Below are 25,476 nucleotides of genomic sequence, written 5' to 3'. Positions count from 1 at the left end.
GGTGAAGGGTGCTGGACTCCCACATGGGCAACCACAGTTCAGGTCCTGAACCTGGTGGCTTGCTTTCTCACTTTCTTCTCTCGCTCTTTCTCTGGTCAAAATAAGTAAATAAAGCTAAGAAAAAAAAAATTTTAATTTAAAAAAGCTAAGAGTGTTTTGTACAAAACAAAAAGAAGTCAAGCTCTCATACATCTGTTTCATAAATAAAAATTTTTATAAGATACATTCAGCAGTGATGAATCATAGCCCTTCAAATAGTTTCTAAATTTAACAGATTTCCAGTCTCTAACTTCTCCATAATCTTGCCTGTTTTCCTTTATCCAATTTCATCTGTGGCGATACCTTAGGGCAAATAAAAGAAAAAAGATCATAATACCTAAAATAATAGTGAGGAAAAGAAATTCTTTGTTTACGGAGTTAAATTAGGGAAATCTATAACTACCTTGTCTAGCAGTTGCATCAGAAAAATAAAGCTACCGAAAATATTATATCCTATGAGTAATTAATAAAAAAAAATCTTTTATTTAAAGAATTATTTTATTTAACTTTATTTTTATGTTAATTTGACCAGAGAGTGAGACAGCAAGAGAGAGAGAGATGGAAAGTGAAAAAGCAAGTTGCCAGGTCCAGGACTCAAACCGCGGTTGGCCATATGGGAATCCAGTGCCTTTAACCACAACATCACCTGTTGGCTCCAGAGATAATCTTTTTTAATGATCAAAATTAAATCAAGCTGAGGGTCCAGCAGGTGGCATGGTGGTTAAAGTACTGGACTCCCACATGGATGACCACAATTTGAGTCCCAGACATGACAGCTTGCTCTCTCTCTCTCTCTCTCTTTGTTTCTCTCTGACTCTTTCTGGTCAGATTAAATAATAATAATAATAAATAAATAAAATTAAATAAATAACTCTTTAAAAAAATTAAATCAAGCTGATTCAGTAAGAATTAGCATGGAGGCCAGCAGGTGGCGGGGTGGATTTAGGCATTGCATTCCCACATGGTCAATTGTGATTTGAGTCTTGGACCTGGCAGCTTGCTTTCTCGCTTTCCCTTTCTCTCTCTGTCTCTCTCTGGTCAAATTAAAAAATAATAACAAGTGGAATTAAAGAAATTATTATAAAAAATTAGTATGAGCAACTTAACCCTTCATTCTACATCAGTTATCAAGACTTATCAGAAAACCAGGACTAGCAGATAGCATAATGGTTACGTCGCTGGACTCCTACATAGTCGACTCTTATGTAGTTGACTGAGCTCCGGACCTGGTAACTTAAAATTCATGCCCAGTGATGAGCATGCCGAAGATCCCAAGGGTAGAATGAAGGAGAGGGTGTGGTCCATTCCCTGGGGAGTGATTTCTCACTTTCTGTCTCTCTGTCTCTCTCTCCAGCAAGTGCACACACCCTATGGCAAAAATCTCTCTCAAAAAAAAAAAAAAAGACTTACCAGAAAACAAACATGCTGATAATTGCCGCAGTGACCAGCAACTGAAGTGATAGGATGAGGAACACTTTTGTAATGAAAGCTGAGGAGACAGGTACATTATTTTTATGACACAATATTCAAAAAAATATATATAAATGTAATTATTTTTGATACTTCATGAAAGGAATTTTTCTTCTGATATTTTGAAGATGTTAAAAGCAGTAAGTGCAGGAACCAGCAGTTAGCATAATGGCTATGTCGCTGGACTCCCACGTAGTCGACCGCGGTTCGCGTCCCGTACCCAGTGGCTTAAAACTCACGCTGGGTGTGTGTGCGTGCGTGCCCAAGATCCTGAGAGGAGAATGGAGGAGAAGGGATTGCGGCATGACCATCCCCCCTGGGGGGTGATTTCTTGCTTTCTGTCTCTAATGTCTCTCTCTGTCTGTCTGGCGAGCACACGTGCCCTATAGCGAAAATCTCTCCAAAACAAACAAACACACACACACACACACACAAAAAAAAAAACAGTAAGCACTAGTTTACAGTCAGCAAATGGAAGAACAACCCAAATACATACTATGGAACTTCTATGAGTACTCAACCCAGATTGTCAGGAGGGCTTATCTGCTGAAGCTCTAAAACGTTAAAGACAAACTGGGAGGCACAATTCCTTATTATGCACACTCTGTCCTCCTTAGGACCCCAGATGACCTGAGAGTCTCCGGATCTTGCAGGCATCCTTAAAGATCCAGCTATCACCCTGCACACCATGGGAACAGCAATGCTCAGGGGCTGCTGTGTATTTACACGGGTATTTACACCTCTGGAGTGGGCTCGGGCTGCAGAGAGCTTGCAGTGCTTTCCCACCCCTTTTCTCTGCAGCCTGCCTGTCCTTAGGTAGCCTTCCTTTCTAGTTATTGATGCAGAAACTAGATAACTCGATGAATTATACTTCAGACCAAAGACTTCCAAGTGAAGCATGTGACAGCCCAGTGCACAGAAGGTCGGCACTTTTTCTTACTTACTGCACAGGTTTTCCTAGCCCCTCTGAATATGGCACTGACAATGACAATTTACTTTTTTTTTTTAAAATGACTTTTCCCATTTACAAAGGAAAAAACAAAATGAAATAACACCACTTAAAATTAACTTAAAGGATCGTCGACTCTATTCTTTTGCTCTGCAGTTTCTGTGTGTAGAAGTGTTACGATAGAGGAATGGGACTGAGCTGTCTCAGTCAAAACACCAGAACAGTTATCCCAAAATGTGTGCTGTCTACGTTGAAGTGTTCATTTACCTCTGTGGCAGGGACTATGAGGGAATCAATATTAAAGGTGATCAGGACTAATAAGGGTAAATAGAGATCAGTGGAATAGAGCTGAAAGCTCTGAAATAAACCCTTACATTTAGTCCATTTTTTTTTTTTAATGCCAGAATGCACACACGCACATCAGAAAGAGAAAAACACGCTCCAATGGGGCCTGATCACACTGCAATGCTGTGTTCTCCATTTCTCCTTCCTGTCAGGATCCTGGCCACACGTGCATGGGATCCTGTTTATTTTTCAAGCTGCCAGGACCAGATTTGAATGCAGCTGGCAATGCAGGATCCGGCTCCCTCCACAAAGTGCTTAACCGTTGCACTATGGGGCTGGCCCTATCGTCAACAATTTTTTTTAAATGTGCCAGAACAGCGGCTGGCTCCATGGCCTACTGGTTAAGGGAGCTGGATCCCACATGGCTGACCATACCATTTGAATCCTAGCCCAGGAAGCTTGAAAAACATGTGGGGCATATGTGCATGCTTACTCAATAGCCCAACAGGGTGGAGAAATAGCGGAGAAAGAGTTGCAGTGTGACCACACCTCACTAGGGGGTACTTTCTCCCTCTCCTCTATTTCTCTGTCTCTGGAAACCACATGGGCCCTCTGGCAAAAAAAAAAAAAAAAAGTGCCAAAACAATTCATGAGAAAAGAATAGTCTTTCAACAAATGGCACTAGGACATCTGTCTACATATCTATCATCATCATATTCATAGATGATGAATGGATGAATGCTATACATAAAAGAATAACTAAAAATGGATCATAGATATAAATATTTTTCTTGGAAGAAAGCATAGGGAAAAGCCTTTGTAAGCATTGATTAGACAGTGATTTCTGAGATATGACAAAAATTGTGGAACAAAACAAACAGATAAATTGGACTTTGTCCAAAAAAAAGCCTTTGCGCTTCAAACAACATCAGAAAGTGAAAGAAACTCCACAAAGGGTTTTCCAATAAGGGACTTTCTGATAAGGAACTTAACATCCAGAATACATAAAGAATTCTTCTGTTTTAGAATTATTTTTATTTAATTTTATTTATTCATTCATTTACTTTACTTTGACCAGAGAGAGAGAGAGAGAGAAAGTGAGAAAGCAAGTCACCAGGTCTGGGACTTGAACCGTGGTTGGTCATATGGGAGTGTCCAGTCCCTTAACCACCACACTACCTGCTGGTCACATAAAGAACTCTTAAAACTTAATAATAAACAGACAAATAGCATCATTAAAAATTGGTAAAGCTGGAGCCCACAAGTGGAATGGTGGTTGAGGCGGCTGGACTCCCACAAATCTGACCATGGTTTGAGTTCCAGACCTGGTGGCTTGCTTTCTTACAACCTCCCCACCCAGTCTCTCTCTGATCAAATAAAAATAAATAAATAAATAAAGTTAAATAAATAATTCTTTTTAAAAAATTGGTAAAGTGGAGCCAGCAAGTGGTGTGGTAGTTAAGGTGCTGGACACTTCCACATAGCTGACCATGATTCGAGTCCCAGACCTTGTGGCTTGCTTTCTCACTTTCCCTCTCTCTCTCACTCTCTGTCTCTCTCTGGTCAAAATAAAATAAATGGATAAATAAATAATATTAAATACATGATTTTTAAAAATTGATAAAGCTTAGGCAATGCCCTCCCACATTGACTCTGGGCTTAACCACATGACTTGCTTTAGCCAATGGGACATTTGCATGTGGGAAGCAAGCAGAGGCTTGATAAACCACTTGTCCATCTGGTATACTTCTTGGGACCCAGCTACCATGCAGTGAGAAGTTCAAGCCACAAGAAGAGAGTCAATAACCAATATCAACTGCGAGCCACGTCAGGGAGTTGTAATGGCCCTGACAGAGCCTCTGCATCTCTGATGATGACTGTGAGAGATCCCAGTCAATACCAGCATAAGAACTGCCCAACTGAGCCCATTCAACCCACAGAATCAGGAGAAATAATAAAATGGTCATGTTTTTTAAAAGTGGGTAAAGCATTTGAATAGATATTTCTCCAAAGAAGACACATGAATGGCCAATAAGCATGTGAAAAAATGTTCAACATTATAATTCACTTAGGTATTGCAAACCAAAACTACTTAACCCACAGAACGGCTATAATTAAAAAAACAAGTGTTGGCAAAGGTGCAGAGAAACAGGAACCCTCAAACACAGCTGGTTGGAATGGAAAATGGTGTAGCCAGTTTGGGAAAATTTGGCAGTTCTTCAAAATATGAAATATATTTATCATACAGTTCAGTAATTCCTAAGTATCTACTTAAAGGAAATGAAAACATGTCTACACAAAACTTTATATATGAATGCTGATTACAGCATTATTCATAATAACCCAATGCTGAAAGGAGAATGGAAAAGGGATTGCAGTGTGGCTACTCCCTCTGGGGGGTGATTTCTCACTTTCCCTCTCTCTATGTCTGTCTCTGGCAAGTGCGTGCACCCTATGGCAAAAACCTAAAAAAAAAAAAAAGTACTCCCCATTCTCATAACTCTTAATCCAATACTTTGCTACATACCTTTTCTTTTTTCCACAGCACTTTCATCTTCTTATATACTATAATTAATTTATTTAATATTACACTTATTCACATATCTTTAGTGTCTAACATTTCTTTTTTCAGCATGACTACCATGCATATAGTCAAAACAAAGACATTATACACATATACTATAATTTTTAAGACAATTATTTAACTTTATTTATTTATTTATTTATTTATTTATTCTAATCTGACCAGAGAGGGACAGAGTGAGCAGGATGGGAATATGAGAAAGCTAGACGCCTAAAACTAAAAACTAAAAATGATTCAAGCCACGGTCAGCCATGTGCTCACTGGAGAGAGAGACAGAGACAGAGACAGAAAGTGAGAAATCACCCCCCAGGGAGGATGGCCACACCACATTCTTCTCCTCCGTTCTCCTCTCGGGATCTTGGACATGCACGCACCTGCACCCAATGTGAGTTTTAAGCTGCCGGGTCCAGGACTCAAACCACGGTCAACTACATGGGAGTCTAGTGACATAACCATTAGGGCATCTGCTGGCCCCCAGTTTTTTAGATTTATATCACTCACTGCAGAATGTATTTCCTGACTTACACCGAATTAATATCTGGAACATTGAGTTAATATTTTAAAATAATTATGTAATTTTTATTCATTATTATTATTTTTTAATTTGACCAGAGAGAGAGAAAGGGGAAGCAAGAAAGCAACACATCAGGTCAAGAACTCGAACTGCATTCAGCCACATGGAAGTACAGCACCTTAACCACCATGCCACCTCCTGGTGCCAAGTTATTATTTTTAAAAACTAAGGTATTGCCTTATATGTAGGTGAGAACATTTTACAATCAATGGCTAATTTATATTTCCTAGTTAAAAACAAAAGTCATTCACCACATAACTTTACAAAGTTCCTGAATGTCTTAGACAGCTTGGAGGCAGTCTATAATAGCAGCCTTACAGTATGCATCATGATAAACAATAGCTGTGAAAAACTAAAAACAAAATCAAATCTTTCTAAAAACAAAATGATGTCTTTCCAATAATCCCCTATACAGAAACATTTAAGAGAACATTTGTTTTGCTCTTCCAAAAAGCTAAAATCTTTGTTCTTACCTCTGCGGATAGATGTGTCTGAGAATGGACTGGCTAAATTAGCTGCACTGCTGGCTTCTGGGGTGGTGTCATCTGAAACTTGTACCACGTAGGTATCCGCTCGCTCACTAGCCTTTGAGTGTGGATTCCCCTTCATGTTTTGTGACTCACTTGAAGTTGATTCTGAGGAGAGCTCACCAGATTTGGAATGGATGTTTCTACCTGCGACTTTCCGAACCAGATGTTGATGATCTCCAGAACTAAAGTCTATTGGTTCGCTGATCTCCACATCGATTTTCCTGGAGGAGGAGAATTGTTATTTATGCCCTTGTGATCATGCCTTTACAGCTTTAGCACTTTCATCACATTCAGATGATTTCTTTTTTCTTTATTGCAACTGCCTTGGTTCAGTGCTTACTGAGTTGATGATTAATAAATATGTGTTAAATAAATAACAAATACACACACACACACGTTTATCCATTTTGGTTTTTGTTTTTTTTCTTTAAATTTTTGGTATAGGGTATATACACTTTCAAGAGACAGAAACAAAGTGAGAAAGCGCTCCCCAGGAGGGACAGCCATGCCACAATCTATTCTCTTCTTGGGATTTTGGGCACACATACACACATGCCCAGCATGTTTTTCCAAGCTTCTGGGTATAGGACTCAAATCATGCAATTGGCCATGTGAGATATGGCTGCCTTAACTTCCACACCATCTGTTGGCCCAAACAAATACTTGAAAGATGAGGCCTATAGAGCAACATCATTTGCATTCTATTATAAAATTACTATTTTTATAAACTCATTTAGCAATGAGTTAATGACTCCAAGCAACATGGAACTGCCCTTGTCATCTCTGCCTTTGTCATCTCTGGCCTCGAGGTGCTTACATTTTGGAAGAGAAAATAATCAGACAAGAAATACTATAAAAGCCAATATAAGCAGGCCAGGAATATTGAAGGATGCTACAAAAACTCTCAACAAAGTCTGAAGGAATATTCAGGGAGTAGAAAAGGTTGACAAAAACTAGAGAAAGTGAGTTTTTTTTTTTTTTTTTTTTTAGAGGTTTTTGCTTTAGGGCAATGCACTCGCCAGAAAGACAGAGAGACAGAGAGATAGAAAGTGAGAAATCACCCCCCAGGGGGATGGCCACGCCGCAATCCCTTCTCCCATTCTCCTCTCGGGATCTTGGACATGCACACACATGTGTCCAGCATGAGTTCAAGTCACCAGGTCTGAGACTTGAACCGCGGTCAACTACCAGGGAGTTCAGCGACATAGCCATTACGCTAAATGCTGGTCCCAAGAAAGTGAGTTTTAAGCCAAGGCTGGAAGCTGGGTAGGAGTTACTCAAGTGAAGAGGTAGGGAGAGTTTTCCCAGGCAGAGAACCAGCCTGAGCCAGGACTAAAAGAAGCAGAGAGGGCAGATTCCAGAAACCAAAAGTTCAGAGTGTAAATGGTAGAATGGTATGAGGTTAGACAGAGGGCAATGCGAGCATATCTGGGGCACAGGATGGCAAGCCCAGTTACGGCATCGGGATTCCATCTTGAACATCATAGGTGTGTAGGCAAAATAGCAGTCTCCCAGTGATAGCCCCGTGTTGATCCTAGGAACCTGTGAATATGCCACCTTGCATGCCAGAAGGAACACTGAAAATGTGACGAGATTCTTTTGAGATGGGGAGATGATCCTGGATGATCTGAGTGGGCCCAATGAAATCACAGGGGTTCTTATCAGATTTATTAAAGGCAGGAGGGGTGGAGGCAGAGGAGATGTGACAATGGAAGCAGAAATCAGGGTGATACCATTGTTTTCTGTGGAGATGGCAGGAAGAGGGCCAACAAATGTGAGTGGCCTCTAGAAGATGGAAAAGGTAAGGAAATGGATTTTCCCTAGGACTTGTAGAAAGAAATGCAGCCCTGCTGACATTTTTCATTTTTGTGCAGGGAAACTGATTTTGGAATTCTGACCTCCAAAACTGTAAGATAAATAAATTTGTGTTACGGTATTAACTGTGTGGTACTATGTAACAGCAGCAAAATAAAATTTTTTATTTTTTTTTATAACTTTTTTAAAGATTTATTTATTTATTTCTATTTGTTATTATTATTTCTTCATTTGACCAGGCAGAGACAGAGAGAGAGAGAGAGAAAGTAAGCCACCAGGTCTGAGACTCGAACCACAGTTGGCCATGTGGGAATCCAGCGCCTTTAACCACCATGCCACCAGCTGGCCCCAAAATAAATTAATGCAATGGGGACTCACTGAAGGCTTCATAGTGGGGGACCATGGGAGTCTGACTAGAAAGATACTTTAGGTAGTGTAGAGAATGAGCTAAAGCAGGCCAAAGTGGGAACAGAGACCAGAAATCCGGAGAAGAGATGACAGTGCATGGCAGCCAGAACGCTGTTCTTAGGAAGCCACTACGAATGGACCAAAAATGGCCAATTTCATGAGGAACATGAAGACTAGGGAAAGCTCCCTTCTGCTAGCTTCTTGTCCCACAAAGAGAGTCACAGAGGAGTATAAGGAGGAGACTGCAAAGATGGCAAAGACTGCAGCAGACTGAAGGCCTACCGGGGATGGTGTACATAGAGGGTCTGAACAACAGAGCGAGCTTTTGGAGTGGCAGATACAGTTTGGTAAAGATGTCCCTCCTCCTCAAATTGATCTCTAAGATGCATGAAACTCACTGGCATTATTTTCAGTACTTGAAAATGTAACTCTAGTGTTCAACAGAAAGAATAAATATGTGAAAATAATCAAGAAAAAATTGAAAGAGATGTACTATGGGAGGCTAGTGATTTACTTTATCAGAAATTGAAATATCTTAAAGAAGTTGTATAATTAAGACTGTGTTGGGAACCAGCAGTTAGCGTAAAGGCTATGTCGCTGGACTCCCACATAGTCGACCGCAGTTCGAGTCCCGGACCCGGTGGCTTAAAACTCAAGCAGGGCGCGTGTGCGTGCGTGCCCAAAATCCTGAGAGGAGAATGGAGGAGAAGGGATTGCGGTGTGGCCATCCCCCTGGGGGGTGATTTCTCACTTTCTGTCTGTCTGTCTCTGTCTTTCTGGTGAGCACACGCGCTCTATAACAAAAACCTCTCCAAAAAAAATAAAAAGACTGTGTTGCCAGCATGGCAATAGATAAACGTATCAAAGAGAAGGAAGAGATTCGAGAAGCAGACTTATATATATATATATAATTTAATAATTAATAAAGGTTATTTCTTCATTTGACCAGGCAGAGACAGAGAGAGAGAGAGAGAAAGTAAGCCACCAGGTCTGAGACTCGAACCACAGTTGGCCATGTGGGAATCCAGCGCCTTTAACCACCATGCCACCAGCTGGCCCCAAAATAAATTAATGCAATGGGGACTCACTGAAGGCTTCATAGTGGGGGACCATGGGAGTCTGACTAGAAAGATACTTTAGGTAGTGTAGAGAATGAGCTAAAGCAGGCCAAAGTGGGAACAGAGACCAGAAATCCGGAGAAGAGATGACAGTGCATGGCAGCCAGAACGCTGTTCTTAGGAAGCCACTACGAATGGACCAAAAATGGCCAATTTCATGAGGAACATGAAGACTAGGGAAAGCTCCCTTCTGCTAGCTTCTTGTCCCACAAAGAGAGTCACAGAGGAGTATAAGGAGGAGACTGCAAAGATGGCAAAGACTGCAGCAGACTGAAGGCCTACCGGGGATGGTGTACATAGAGGGTCTGAACAACAGAGCGAGCTTTTGGAGTGGCAGATACAGTTTGGTAAAGATGTCCCTCCTCCTCAAATTGATCTCTAAGATGCATGAAACTCACTGGCATTATTTTCAGTACTTGAAAATGTAACTCTAGTGTTCAACAGAAAGAATAAATATGTGAAAATAATCAAGAAAAAATTGAAAGAGATGTACTATGGGAGGCTAGTGATTTACTTTATCAGAAATTGAAATATCTTAAAGAAGTTGTATAATTAAGACTGTGTTGGGAACCAGCAGTTAGCGTAAAGGCTATGTCGCTGGACTCCCACATAGTCGACCGCAGTTCGAGTCCCGGACCCGGTGGCTTAAAACTCAAGCAGGGCGCGTGTGCGTGCGTGCCCAAAATCCTGAGAGGAGAATGGAGGAGAAGGGATTGCGGTGTGGCCATCCCCCTGGGGGGTGATTTCTCACTTTCTGTCTGTCTGTCTCTGTCTTTCTGGTGAGCACACGCGCTCTATAACAAAAACCTCTCCAAAAAAAATAAAAAGACTGTGTTGCCAGCATGGCAATAGATAAACGTATCAAAGAGAAGGAAGAGATTCGAGAAGCAGACTTATATATATATATAATTTAATAATTAATAAAGGTACAAATACAAATTATTATCCCATAGTGTTGGAATGATTAGCTAATAGCTGGAAAACAAAATAAAATTTAATAGCTATTTTGCATCTTATATGAAAAATGAATTTCAGATGAATTAAAGATATTATCATAACAATGGTAATGGATTTTCTACAATAAAATGTGAGGAATAATTGTGTAAATCTTTGTAACAATGATACCATAAAAGGAATGGTTAGCAGATTTGGGATACAGAAACACTTTAGACACTATTACAAAAGAATATGAATAAATCCGAACACAAAGCTGTTAAAATATTACGTGTAGTTTTTTTTTAATAGTTATTTTATTTAGCTATTTATTTATTTCAATTTGACCCAAGAGGGACAGAGCAAGAGGGAGAGAGAGAGAGAGAGCAATCCACCAGGTCTGGGACTCAAATCACAGTTGGCCATGTTGGAATCTAGTGCTCTCAACCACCATGCCACCTGCCAGCCTCATAGTTGTAGTATTTTTTAAAAATTCATTTTTGTTTTTGTATTTTTTAGAGAGATTTTTGCTGTAGGTTTAAGCCACTAGGTCCAGGACTTGAACCATGGCTGACTGTGGGAGTCCAATGACGTAACAATTATGCCATTTGCCGGCCCCTCTTAAAAAGTGTTTTTTATTTTTTGTTAAAGACAGAGAGAGAGAGTGAGAAATCACTCTCTGAGGGAGATGGCAACACTACAATCCTCTTCTTCATTCTCCTCTCGGGATTTTGGGCATGCATGTATACACACACAGTATGTTATTCAAACCACTGGGTTCAGGACTCGAATCACAGTCAGCCATGGAGGATCCAGCTGCAATAATCAGCACGCCACCTGGTGGCTCCAACAATTGCAACATATATAGCTCCCCCTTATCTTTGGTTTTACTTTTTGAAATTTTAGTTATCTACTGTCAACTGCAGTTTGAAAATTGCAGATATAAACTATTTCTAAGTTTTTAATTACACACTACTCTGAGTAGTGTGATGAAGTCTTGCACTATTCTGCTCCATCCCACCTGGGATGTGAATCATCCCTCTGTGCAGGATATCCACACCATATCTGTTACCCACTCATTTGTCACTTAGTAGCCAACTCGGTTATCAGACCAAAAAGACAGTATATATTGTTTGATATTATCCATGGTTTCAGGTACACACTGGGGGTCTTGGAATGAGTCCCGCATGGATAAAGGAGGATTATAGTACTGTAAAGAGAACTTTAATTGGTCTAGCACGTGGGGTGGTAGAGGAGCTGGACTCCCGTATGTCTGACCATGTTTCGAGTCCTGGACCTGGTGGCTTGAGAATCATGCTGGCTTGGTGGTTAAGGAGCTGGATCTCACATGGCCAATCACATAGTTCAAGTTCCAGACCCAGAGCCTTGAAAAACACACAAGGTATGTGTGCATACGTGCCTAAAATCTCTAAAGGAAGAAGAGAAAGGAGAAGGGATTACAGTGTGACCATTCTGCATGGATGCTTTCTTCTCTTCTCTCTCTCTCTCTCTGTCTCTCCCTGGCAAGCACATGTACCCTCTGGCAAAATTTAAAAACAAATGAACCAACCAATAGTGAAATGACTTTTTTTTTTTTTTTTTGCATAAAAGCCCAGTAAAGGTTAAAAACATCATTCGTAAAGTTGCAAAGGTATGAAAAATAGATAACCCAGGGTCACATTTTAATTTGCATGGGCCCTACACGTTTGCCCTCATAAGTTCTCTCCTCCAAAGTAAATACTAAAAATGATATTTTATGACTGCATTGGTATGAAGTGCAGTCCGAATTCACAGGCTATATCATATATTTATTGTTATATTAAAATTTTCCTACTTTTAAAAGCAATTTAAATATATTTATGGCTCCTAAAATTAACATGGGCCCTTCACCCTGTGCTTTTAAAGAATTATTTATTTAATTCTATTTATCATTATTCTCATTCTTCAGCTTGCTACAGGGAATGTGTGTTCACCAGAAAGAGGGGGAGGGGAATGAGAAAGCAAGTCACCAGGTCCAGGACTCGAACTGCAATTGGCCATGTGGGAGTCCAGCGCCTTAACCACCATGCCACCAGCTGGCCCTGGCCCTGTGGTTTTTGTGCCTTATGGTTAAGTCAGGCCTGGTATACCTCACAGGACTGAGGTTTTGGGGGATGGGGAAAAAAGAAGATTAAGCAACATCAGTCAGAATTAAAAATGCTCATTACTTTAGACCCAACATTGACATGTTTAGGAATATATTCCATAAACATACTCACACAAATAGGCAAAGCCACAAGAATAAGGAAGTTCATTACACTGTTCATTATTTGTAACTGCAAAAGCTTTAAACTATCTAAGGATCCATCAGCTGAAGTTAGTTAAATTAATTTTGGCACAGAAAAAGGCAGCTATCTATGACTTGATGTGGAACGTTTATTATGATATACTTTTGAATTTAAAAAGTAAGATTAATGAATAATACTTAATAAGATAACATTATTTTTTAAAGAATTATTTTATTTAGCTTTATTTATTTTAATTTGAATGGAAAGGGACAGAAAGAGAGAGAGAGACAAAGTGAGAAAAAAAAGCTGCCAGGCCCAAGACTTGAACTGCAGTCGGCCATGTGGAAGACAAGCGCCCTTAACCACCATGCCACCTGCTGGCCCCAACATTGTTTTTTACATACCTACAATTAACACACTTCCAAAGACTGGAAAAATATTCTGCAAACTTACATGTCTACCTCTAACACAGCAGAGTTGGAGAATATACTCTAAATTGTATGGACTTGCAATGAACATTTATTACTTATATAATAACAAAAATAAATTACATTTTGAAGAGAAAAATACTGTGTTTCTCTTCTAGATAAAGTCTGGAGTTCCTCTGAGTTAAAGCAGTCTCCAAATAAAGCCGAAAAGCATTGAAATATGCTCAAATAACCAGTTTGTTTCTTCCCCACAATCCCGCAGATCAGAAAGGGAGATTTTCAAAGCTCATAAAATTAATTAATTAATTAAAAAATAAAAACCAAGGCAATTGAGTTTTTCTCATGAACCTACGTTTGCCTGGTGAGTGAATCACAAAGTGAGGGTTTCCCTGGTCCTCAAAAAACTCTCCAGCTCCTGAGCCAGCAGTCATCCCAAGGTCAGGCAGATGCTGGGACTAAGAAGCAAAGTTCTGAGCGACAGTTGGACAAGTGGCAGTTGGAACATGGAATGGGCTGGGGAGCCCATTGCCCAAGAGAGGGGCTCTGAGTCAAACCCAAAATGCCAAGCCTTTGTACAGGTCAAACGGCCATGTCAAGGCACTCTGTGCTGAGTCTCAAGGAGGCCTACACCTGAGTCTCCAAACCCAGTCCAGGTAGGGAGCAAGAAGCTACCTGAGGACATGGTGTCCTACAATAATGTCATCACTTTCTCCCAAGCAAGAGGAAGATGCTCATGAAACTCCACTGGGGAACTTGTCAAAGACCTGACACATATTTTTCAAATAAGACTCATTTATACTAAGTAGGCCTTGGTTTTTCTGAGGGACAATGACAATGCTGGTCTCTTCCCACTCTACAGAGAGATTACTACCTCGTGGCTACAGGCTGATGAAGAGCCTTGAGAGGCACAATTCAGGCTACTTGGTGAGAGAAGTCAGATGACTTGCTGGAGGGCAGCTAGGAAGAGCCCCTCTTCCCTGGGATTTCTAGTTAGAGAGGGAAATGGGAGTAGAAACTTGTCCTGAGTGGATGTTGTTGCTGAGAAAAGCTGATCGGCATACTAACTCACTCCCTAACTGCTAATCAGTGTGTGGTTACTATGTGCAAGGAGTGGGGAAGTGGGAGAAAGACGAAGAAGAAAAAGACATTCTTCCTCAAGATGCTCATAGTCAAAGAAGACATGGGTACAAAAGTGTGTACTAAGACGGAAGGAGGGGCCCAGCCTGTGGTGCAGCCTGTAGGGTAGCATGCTAGACTAGGAGCTGCAAGTAACATGCTGACCGGTTCAAGTCCAAGGCCCCATTGGCCTGAAAAGACACAGGGTGTGTGCAAGCATGCTCAGGATCTTGGTAGGTTAGAGGACTGTGGGAAGGCGATGATGGTGTGACCGAGTCCCATGGAGAGTGTCTCTCTCTCCCCCGCCCCTCACGTGTGTGCACATGCTTTATCATAGATATGAAAAAAAGGGGGGAAGAGCCATAGAAAGGAACAGCTATCTATTATTATTATTATATCATTATTATTTTAGAGGTTTTTGCTATATAGTGCATACACTCAGTGGGGAGAGAGAGACTGAATGCAAGAAATCACTCCCATGGGGGTTGGCCTCATTGCAATCCCTTCTCCATTTTCTTCTCAAGATCTTGGGCATGCATACACATGGGTTCAGTGTCAATTTCTTAAGCCACCCAGTCCGGGACTCAATTAGATGGGTTCAGTGTGAATTTCTTAAGCCACCCAGTCCGGGACTCAATCGACAGTCAACTACCTGGGAGTCCAGCGACGTAACCACTATACCATCTGCTGGTCCCAAGGAACAGCTATTTAGAGTCAGAGAACTGGGAAAAGGACATGTGACTTTTGGCCTGGATTTGAGCTATTCTCAAAAGACAGTTGGGGTCAGACGTGAAGTGTGAAGTGTTAGAAGGTAGCACATTCCAGGCAGAGAGCACACTGAGCCACGGTACAGGGTGGGAACCATGGGGCGCGGGGCACAGGCAATTGTACCATTAGGTTGTAACAGAAGGAATGTCTACAGTCGAAGTTAGAACTGTCACACGGACCATCCTGAAGATGGAAAAGCAAAAGGTCAGTAAGAATTACTGTACTGGGAGCCAGTCCCATGGACTGGTGGCTAAAGGAGGTTGAATCCTTAACCAAGGATGGCTATGGATCAAATCCCAGTCCCAACAGCTTGAAAAACATGCTAGGCACATGTGGAGACGTGGAGAAAGAATTGCGGCATGACTGTGCCGCAGGGAAAGTGCTTTCTCCCTCTGTCTCTCTGCCTTGGCTCTCATCCCTTGAACCTTCTTCAGTTTCACAGGTCTCATTCATTCTCTCTCTAGTCTCCCAGTGTCTCTCTATAATTTGCTGATGTTAAGAGACAACCTAAGTTGTCTAGTAAACATGTAATTAACATGATTCATACGAATGTATTTCAGGGGTATAACTAAATTTGAGCATGGTTTGGTCAAAAGATATGCTTCATTCTCCCCCTCCCCCTCCTCTTAGCAGCCTTATAGTTGACATTCTTGTGCACTTACTAGATGGAAACGTTGTTGACAGTGACAATGGCACTGTTCTCTCATTTTAATCTTGAGGTTTTTTTTAGAATCGTTTTATTTCATTTAACTTTATTTTAATTTGATGAGAGAGGGACAGAGTGTAAAAGAAAGAGAGAGAGGGAAAGTGCAAAAGCAAGTCACTAGGTTCTGGGACTCAAACCATGGTCGGCCATGTGGGAGTACAGCGCCCTTAACCACCATGCCACCTGCTGGGCCCTTACTCTTAAGAGTTTTAATGAACCACGCAACTCTTAAATTATGAAAAATAACTGCACACTGACACTGACCATCCCCTGGGGAACTCGACATCATCCTTTTCCCTTAGTGTAAATTTTAAGACCTTGGGAGGTATTTATTTCTGTGCTCATGGCTTAGACCTACAGCACCACCACCACCAGGATTTTCTCAGACATCTCATAGGTACCAACTTGGCTTTATGTGCATCAGTTAAACCCTTCCTCTATGTCTAGGCCAAATATCTCTCTCTCACTGTGTGCTGTGATTTGAATATGCCTCCAAACTTCTCTGCTGAGACTTAATCATCAGGACGATAGTATGAGGAGGTGAAACCTTTAGGTAGAGATTAATTCATGTGGGCAGAATCCTCACAAGTAGGATTAGCAACTTTTCAAAAAGGCTGGAGGAACTAGCGCTCATTCCTTTTCAAGCTTCCCCACTTCTGCCATACAAGGATATTTAAATGGTGCCACCTATGAGGAGATGGGCCCTTGCCAGACACCAAGTCTGCTGGCACCTTGATCTTAGACTTTCCAGCCTCCAGAATGGTGGGAAATAAACATCTGTACTTAATAAATTACTTGGCATTGGATATTTTATTATGGGATCACAAACTGCTCAAGATACTGTGTCAGTCTGAGATCTCGCTCCTGGCACCTTGGGGAGCCCTGGCCTGGCTTCCTGTGGCTCATACTCTTCTCAATGACCCAAATGAGGGAGCAGGGCATTGGGGCAGAGCCTTCATGATGCCTCCCTAGATTCTTTACTCCTATGCATTTTCTTCACCTCCCCCCCACCCCACTTACCTTCTCTGTCTCACAGTCCCTACTTGTCCTTATGCTAGTTAAACACCGATACATCTGCACAAGAATTTTGTGATCCTGAGTCCAGCAGGTAGCATGGTGGGTAAGGCACTGAACTCCCACATGGCTGACCACGGTTCAAGTCCCAGACCTAGGTGGCTTGCATTCTCACTTTCCCTCTCTCTCTGGTCAAATTTTTAAAAATAGTAATAGTGATGAATAAAATAAATAAAATAATTCTCTTTTTAAAAGGGTTTTGTGATTCTATAGCTACTGCTGCTTGGAGAAGCCCCACATGCTTAGTTAGAACTAGCAATATATGCCAAGTGCGGTAACTGATGAAATCTTTATACAGCCCTGAGAGGGGCATATCAGCCTCACTTCACAGATGAGAAACTGAGCTTCAGAGAGAAGGTCCAATTGCTAGTTCTTGAACCAGGTACGGTCCACTGTGCACCACTGCCTCCAGTCAGGAGAGGATTTTTAGGGTCAGAAAAGTGCCTTTATTTCCTTCTTTTCTATTTGATACTTTCTTTTTATTTATTTTAAAAACACAAGTAATGTATGCATGTAGTTAAACATGTCAAACCATACAAGGAGTACAAAATGGAAAAAAGTCTTTCTCTTTCACTACCTCACATTGGCATGAATTGCCAACAGCTTCTTGTTTAATGATTAAAAACTGGGACCAGCAGTTGGCGTAATGGCTATGTCACTGGACTCCCATGTAGTCGACCGTGGTTAGAGTCCTGGACCCAGTGGCTTAAACTCACATTGGGCACGTGTGCATACGTGCCCAAGATCCCAAGAGGAGAGTGGAGGAGAAGGGATTGCAGTGTGGCCATGCCCCCTGGGGGGTGATTTCTCGCTGTCTCTCTGTCTTTCTCTGTCTTTCTGGTGAGCAAATGCGAACTATAGCAAAAACTTCTCAAAAAAGAAAAACAAACAAACAAAAAAACTATGTGCAGGGGCTAGCAGGTGGCATGGTGGCCAAGGGTGCTGGACTCCCATATGACTGACCACGGTTCGAGTCCTGGAACTGGCAGCTTGCTTTCTCACTCTCTCTCTCTCTCGTCAAATTAAAATAAATAAATAAAGGTTAAAAAATAATCCATATATATATATATATATATATATATAAAATGAATGAATAAGTAAAATAATTCTTTAAAAAAAAAAAACTATGTGTAACACACATACAGTGCTTTTTATTTCTATAAAGTAGTCTTCTATATATGCTGTCCTATAAATTGCTTTTCTCTTTTAATAATATCTGAGGTGTTGTTCTTTTTTTTTTCCATATCAGCATATATAAGAACCTCAGTTTCCTCTCTCACCCAAAATAAAATCCAAAGTCCTTACTTAGGCTAGTATAACAAGATGAAAAGACCCAACAAAGGACATTACAGAAAGTATAACCCAATGTCACTTGTGAACAAAAATGTAAAATTCTAAAACAAAATAGTAGTAAACCAGCAGATGGCATAATAATTACATTGCTGGACTTCTAGTCTACCGCAGTTTGAGTCCTGAGCCAGGTGGCTTATAAATCTCACACCAGAAAAGACAGCTCAATTCCTGTAAAACAAAACAAAACAAAACCTCATGTCACATGTGCGTGTGTGGGTGCCCAACATCCCGAAAGGAGAATGGAAGAGAAGGGATTGTGGCATGACCATTCCCCTGGGGGGTGATTTCTTGCTTTCTGTCACTCTCTGTCTCTATGGCGAGTGCATGTGCCCTATAGTAAAAATCTCTTTTTTTTAAAAAAAAACACAGTTAACCAAACCCAGCAATATATAACCCTGAACAAACTGAGTTCCTTCCAAGAGATGCAATGTTAATTGAACATTAGGAAATCTATCTATACTACACAGACATTAATAAAGACGAAAAGGCACCACAACCATCTCACAGAGAAAAAAAGCATTCATGATAAAAATAGGAATAGAAGGGAACTCCCTGAACCTATAAAATCTATGGTCTTATGAGTCAGTAGGGTGGCTATCACTGGGGGCTTTTGCAATAGTCATGTCTTGATTTGGTTACCCAACTTTGTATTAGGCAGTACAAGTAGGCATGAATTGGGTACTTTAAGTATATGTATTAAACTCCATTTGAAAATGCTGCTTAAAAAACTTTTCAAGGAACATTTTTAAATCTTCCTGGTGATTTCAAAAAGGTAGAGGATGCATCCAGTGGGTGCAGAGTTGATGAAGACAGGACGGGGAGATGGGTGGGATGAGGCAGAACCAGAAACTGGATGTCGAGTGATTAGACACATGGATGTTGGCCTGACCCATGGCGGGGTGTTGCAGAAGTGAGAAAGAAAGCTAATAAGCCAGGAGCTGAAGTCTCAGTGAATGAGAGGGCATCATTTGGACATGGAGTGCAAAGATAAGGATGCATTATCAAACAGAGAGATCCGTTAGGAAGCAAGGAATCAGCGCTTAGATTTCCTCCCAGAGTGCATTGTAGCGGGAGGAAATCTTCCTTCTACCCTCCTAGGTTCTGAGGCTGGGCCCGAGAATTAAACTAACATAAGGCAGGTTGAAAGAAGAAAAGCAAACAAGTTTTATTTGTTATTTTTACATGCCCAGGAACCTTTTTAAGAAAAAGGATGACTAGAAGTTGTTAGGGGCCAGCTCCATAGAGCAGTGGTTAAGCACTGTGCTTTAGGAACCAGATCCTACATGGCCAATTAAGTTTGAATCCTGGCCCTGATGGCTTGAAAAACACTCTGGGTGTGTGCCCTAAAACCTGACGGGATGGAGATATCGAGGGAAAAGGACTGTGCTATAACCACGTCCCATTGGGGGCTGATTTCTCTCTCTCTCTCTCTGGTGAGCATATGCACCCTCTGGCAATAAAAAATAAATCAGTAATTTTTTTAAAAAAATAGAAGCTATTAGACATAGAGACAGAAAGCAAGAAATCATATTCCCTCTCTCCCCGACAGGGACGGCCACACTGGAATCCTTTCTCTTCCATTCTCCTCTCAGGATCTTGGCATGTACACAATGTGTGTGAGTTTTAAGCCACCAGATACAGGACTCGAACTGTGGTCAACTCTGTGGGAGTCCAGTAACATAAGTATTATGCCATCTGCTGGTCCCTATATGCCTGTTTTTGTTTGTGTTTTATTTGCTGGGGTATACCTGTTCTCTCCAGAGAGAAACAGAGAGAAAGAGAACAAGAGAGAGAAAGCACCCCATGTTGCCGCACGGCCATATTGAAATCCTCCTCCAATCTCCATCCTTCAAGCTCCATCAGGATTTTCAAGCAATATGGGGCTGGGTTCTGAACCCATGGTCAGCCATGTGGAATCCAGCATCCTTAACCAGCAGGTCAAAGGGTAACCCTATATTCCCTTTGGAAATGTGAAAATGTGGCATGCCAATGTGAGCATTCTTGTCATACCCAACTATAATGGAAGGAAGAGGTCAAGGGCAAAGCGCTTTGCAAATCGCTATTTTAAGGACTACCTGCTGGGTCATTTCAAGAAAATGGCCTGCCACGATTTAAGACTAGTTTTACCCAACAACTGAAAATGAAACTGCTTGCCATGACATTAAGACTGGCTGCTGCCACTCACCAATCAGCTGCTGTAGGTGCCCCAAGTGCCAATAAGCTCTCTTTCAAAACAGATTATGTAATTTTTTCCTCCCTCGTAGAAGTCCTAAACTGCTAAACTGGGGAGCAGCAGTTGGTGTAATGGCTATGTCACTGGACTCCCATGCAGTCGACGATGGTTCGAGTCCCGGACCCAGTGGCTTCAACTCACACCAGGTGTATGTGCTTGCGTGCCCAAGATCCTGAGAGGAGAATGGAGGAGAAGGGATTGCAGTGTGCTGTGCCCCCTGGGGGGGGGGTGATTTCTTGCTTTCTGTCTCTCTGTCTTTCTTCTCCCTCTGTCTTTCTGGAGAGCACATATGCCCTATAGCAAAAACCTCTGCAAAAAAAAAAAAAAAAGTCCTAAACTGTCCTTGTTCCTTGGACATTCAAGAGGCCACCCTGACCTTCACTTGTGTTACAAATCACAATCCTAACTATTATTCTCAAATCAAACCTTTTATATTTTAGATGCATCTTTACCTTTTACTTAACTTTGACAAAACTGTAGGGATATGACAAGATAAAGGCTGGGCCAGCAGGTGATGTGGAGGTTAAGGCCGCTGGATCCCACATGGCCAACTGCATGGTTCATGTCCCAGACCCAGTAGCTGGAAAATCATGCTGGGCAAGTGTGTGTGTGCCCAAAAGCTCGAGACAAAAATGGAAGAGAAGGGACTGTATGTAGCATGGCCATCCCACCTTGGCAGGAGTGGAGAGGAGGGGTGATTTCTTACTTTCTCTCTCTGTCTCTCTCTCTCTCTTCAGTGAGTACACATGCCCTGTAACCAAACAAACAAAAAAAAGTGGGGAAAAAAAGAGGCTTGACTCTCACTGGTTAAATGTAGGAAAATGACTAGCAAATGTATGGGGGAAACTAATGAAAGATAAATACAGATTCTAGTAAGGTCTTGTTCATAGATTCATCTCAGTGTCAACTCTCTCTCTGATAATGAGAATATTCATCTCTCCCTGGTATTGAAAGGGCTCCTTTCACAAGGAAAGCTTTATGTCCTGCTTCGGGAGTAAAGAGGGGGTCCAAGAACCTTTCCTGCATTTGTTGTTGCTGCATTGCCTTCAGCTCAACATAATCAATATGCCAGAATAGCATGTTTGGGATGGTATGCTCTAAACTCCTTCAGCACCTTTTTAAAAACTTTTATTTTGGGACCAGCAGTTAGTGTAACGGCTATGTTGCTGGACTCCCATGTAGTTGATCATGGTTCGAGTCCTGGACCTGGTGGCTTAAATTCATGCCCGGCGCGTGTGCATGTGTGCCCAAGATCCCAAGAGGAGAATGGAGGAGAAGGGATTGTGGCATGGCCATCCCTCCTGGGGGGGTCATTCCTCACTTTCTGTCTCTGTCTCTCTCTGTCTGGTGAGCACACGTGCCGTACAACAAAACAAAACAACTTGTATTTTAATCTGCCATAGGGCATGTGTGCTCGTTGGAGAGAGAGAAGGAAAATGAGGAAGCTCCCATTGGGGAAATTACCAGGCTGCCATCCACTCTTCTCCTGTCTCTTCTTGGGATTTTGGGTACACACCTACATGTGCCCAGCTAACTTGCCACCAGGTATGGGACTCCAATTGCACAGTCAGCCATGTTGGATCCAGTCGCCTCAACTACCACATCATCAAATAACCCTATTTACCTGTTTCTTTCCATCACTTTTACATTGCTCTTTTTTTTTCAATCTGAAAACAGTCATTCTGCTTATTTACTGACTGGATTACAAAAATAATCATGGTGGATATCTTAGTTCATCCTTCTAATAAGTCTGTTGATTTGGTCTTCCCTATTGCCAGCATCTCCACCTTCTACAAAATGGGTGGTCTTTTTCTTCATTCCACCTCATGGAGAAGATAATTTGAAGGGTCACAGGAAGTTATTTGGTTCTCCAAAGTGTTTTCCAACAGTATAGATTTCATGAATCAGATCCTCCATGCAGACGATGCCAAATTTACCAGGAGGTTGAGTAATCAAAGAGTTATCTGTCAAAGCAATCCATATCTTATTGATTTTGCCATAACCATGCTTGTTGATCAGTTCATTTAGTGACTTCATTTTCAGGCACCCCCATGCAATATGTGGTTTCACAATTCTCAGCATGTTCATTGAGACCTTGCTGAGCTTAACAAAGGTGCCATTGAAAATCTGGCAAAGACAAAGAAGCTGCAACACCTTTCAAACCTTTGGGCTCACTCCATTGATACCTCTTATTCTCAGGACAAATGCCAATTTGGGTTCTGCAGGTACATAGAAGTTGCCAGCTTTTCTTGCCCTCCTGGCCATGCAAATCTCAGTTCTGTACATCTGTCTATATTCCTTATTATGGTGCTTAGCTTTTTCATGGATAAGCTTCCTTCTTGCCTATTGAAGCATCTTTTGAGCATACCTCTTTCTCAGGCGCTTGATCTTCAGCGCCACAAAATTCCTTCACTTTTTCTTATGGGTTTCCTACACAGCAGGAACTTTTTCTTGGTTTCTTTCACAGCAAGAACCTTCTTTTTATTCTCTGGAACTCCTTCCATGGTTCCAGCCAGAAAAGAGGCAATCATTTTTACATTGCTTTTAATCCCCAGAATAGTCCTGAAAAAATATTTTGTTTTACTGTTAGGGAAACCTAGACTTAGAGCTAGGATGACGAGCCACAGTTCATGCCTTAGGGCTACTTACCTGCCAGGAAGTGGTGACATGAACACTGACTCTGTTGGCAGCTGGCTCAGAACGTAGTACCTCTGCTGGTCATCAGTTAAGAGCAAGATAGGATACTGTCTCCTTCCTGGGTGGTCACAAGCACTATATCCCTCAGATTTAACATATGTGTCTTCTTCTTCCCCTTTCCCCAACATATTCACCGAGATCCCTGCAAGTAAAAGTCTAGGAAAGCTGGGATCATAAAGAAGGGTACGCAACCATTGCTCTATCAAGGGAGGCTGAGAAAGACACTCTTCCACGCATAAGCCTGTACCAGCAAGTGACATTAATGAAGACCATCTGACTTTTCAAAATGCTCTTAGGCCAGTTGTCTTTCTCAAGTATGGTCCCAAGACAATTTTTGTGAGGGAATGGGGGGATAAGGTACCATCCTCAGGATCACAACTGTCCCAACAACACTAACCAGTTGTTTTTTCTACTCTCATTCTCTCACTGGTATACTATACATAGGCATTGTAGCCATCATCACCTAATGACTAATCAATGTGTGAATAAACTTTAAACTATCTGTTGGTTTTTTTCTTTCATGTGAGAGAGAAAGCGGGAGAGATGGAAAGAGAGAAAGAAAAGGAGAGAAAACAGGTATCTTTGACCAGGTTCTCCTGCACGAGACTCCCAATTAGCAAGGATCAAAGGCACACACAAGCATACCCAGAGTGTTCATTTTGTCCCAGAAACCTAACTGGGCCTTCTATATAACTTCCAGTCTCCCAAGTGGTGGTGCTATGTGTGCACCACCGCTCTGGGCCACAGTGTTAAATTCTAAATCAGACATGCCCATTGATACAACCTACATAAACAAAAGTATTTGAGGGTCAAAATTATAATTTTCAAATGTATAAAGAGTGTCCTGAGTAAGATTACTAGATTTAGCAAATAAAAATGCTGGCACCCAAGCCAACTACAGTGGCAATGATGCTAGGTCCACTGGGAAGGTCATAGGTTCCCAACCCAGGTTCTCCCTGTACAGGCCTGCTGGCTGGCTGAGACTAAGGCTACATTGAGACATGAAGACCCTGTTGTGTGTTTCTCTCTTTAAAGGAATAACTACATAAACTTTAAAAAATACAGGACTCCTGGGGCCAGCAGGAGGCATAGTGGTTAAGGCACTAGACTCACACATGGCTGGCCTACCACCACTCAAGGCCATACCCAGCAGCTTAAGACTCACCCCTGGGGTGCCTGTGAGTGCCCAAAATCCCAAGAAGAAAATGTTGAAGGGATCTCAGGGTGGCCTCCCCCCCTGGGGGTGATTTCTCACATCCACTCTTTTTATGTCTCTGGTGAGCACATACACCCTACAGCAAAAAATCCCTCTTTAAAAAAAAACAGGTCTCCAAATTAAATTTAAATTTCAGAATGGTATGTCTTATCAAAATATTCAGGATGGGCACCAGAATGAGAGTGGTCCAGAGCCTTCCGATGGCCACATGGCCGCCACCGTTCCAGTCTCAGCTGCAAGGCTTGAAAAACAGCCAGTCATGAAAAAAGACTGCCCTTTGACAACTGCTGGGGAGGGTGTGGGAGCTCTCTCTCTCTCTCCCTCAAGCACATCTACTCTCTGGTAAGAAAAATACATTTTCTTTTTTTTAAAAAAGGTTTTTGCTATAGGGCACGTGTGCTCACCAGACAGAGAGAAAACGAGAAAACACCCCCCAGGGGTTATGGCCACGCTGCAATCCCTTCTCCTCCATTCTCCTCTAGGGATCTTGGGCACGCACGCACCTGTGCCTGGCGTGAGTTTTAAGCCACTGGGTCCAGGACTCAAACCGTGGTTGACTACGTGGGAGTCCAGCAACATAGCCACTACGCTAACTGCTGGTCCCAAAATACATTTTCTTAATTAAAAAGAATTCATTGCATATCTGGAATTCAAATTTAACTGGGTGTCCTGTACTGCGCCGGACAATTGAAGGCCAGAGCCTGTGAAGTCTGAACTGCTCTCGCCCACAGGGAGCGGAATTGCAGCCCGTGCCTCGCCGCGCAGCTCCCTAGGGGCACTTCCGGTCAGATGGTCGGATAGCCCCGCCCACCCGGAAGGCTCTGCGGGCCGTCGGGGGCGGGTCTCACCGGCCAGGCCCCGCCCCCAGCCCCGCCTCCCGGGGGACTCCGAGCACCCAGGGCTGGTGCTGGGC

At 42.0% G+C, this 25,476-nt stretch overlaps 1 protein-coding gene and 1 pseudogene across 1 annotated transcript in view; both read right to left on the bottom strand.

Moving 5' to 3' along the window:
• LOC102501018 (protein lifeguard 2) overlaps positions 1-17,064 on the bottom strand; it is a 39,962-nt gene extending 22,898 nt beyond the window's left edge. Inside the window, exons 1-4 of the mRNA XM_027774611.1 lie at positions 17,011-17,064; positions 16,458-16,537; positions 6,375-6,652; positions 1,450-1,528 (exon numbers count right to left, since the gene is read on the bottom strand). Coding sequence (XP_027630412.1) covers positions 1,450-1,528; positions 6,375-6,652; positions 16,458-16,537; positions 17,011-17,064 — 491 coding nt within the window. The remainder of the gene's footprint in view (positions 1-1,449; positions 1,529-6,374; positions 6,653-16,457; positions 16,538-17,010) is intronic.
• A 5,314-nt stretch (positions 17,065-22,378) lies between these two features.
• LOC106735616 (60S ribosomal protein L7 pseudogene) lies at positions 22,379-23,101 on the bottom strand (annotated as a pseudogene).
• Positions 23,102-25,476: the final 2,375 nt, after the last annotated feature.

Source organism: Tupaia chinensis, unplaced genomic scaffold, assembly GCF_000334495.1.
Source record: "Tupaia chinensis unplaced genomic scaffold, TupChi_1.0 Scaffold000460_1, whole genome shotgun sequence".
Classification (NCBI taxonomy): domain Eukaryota; kingdom Metazoa; phylum Chordata; class Mammalia; order Scandentia; family Tupaiidae; genus Tupaia; species Tupaia belangeri.
This window is presented reverse-complemented; position numbering and strand designations above follow the sequence as displayed.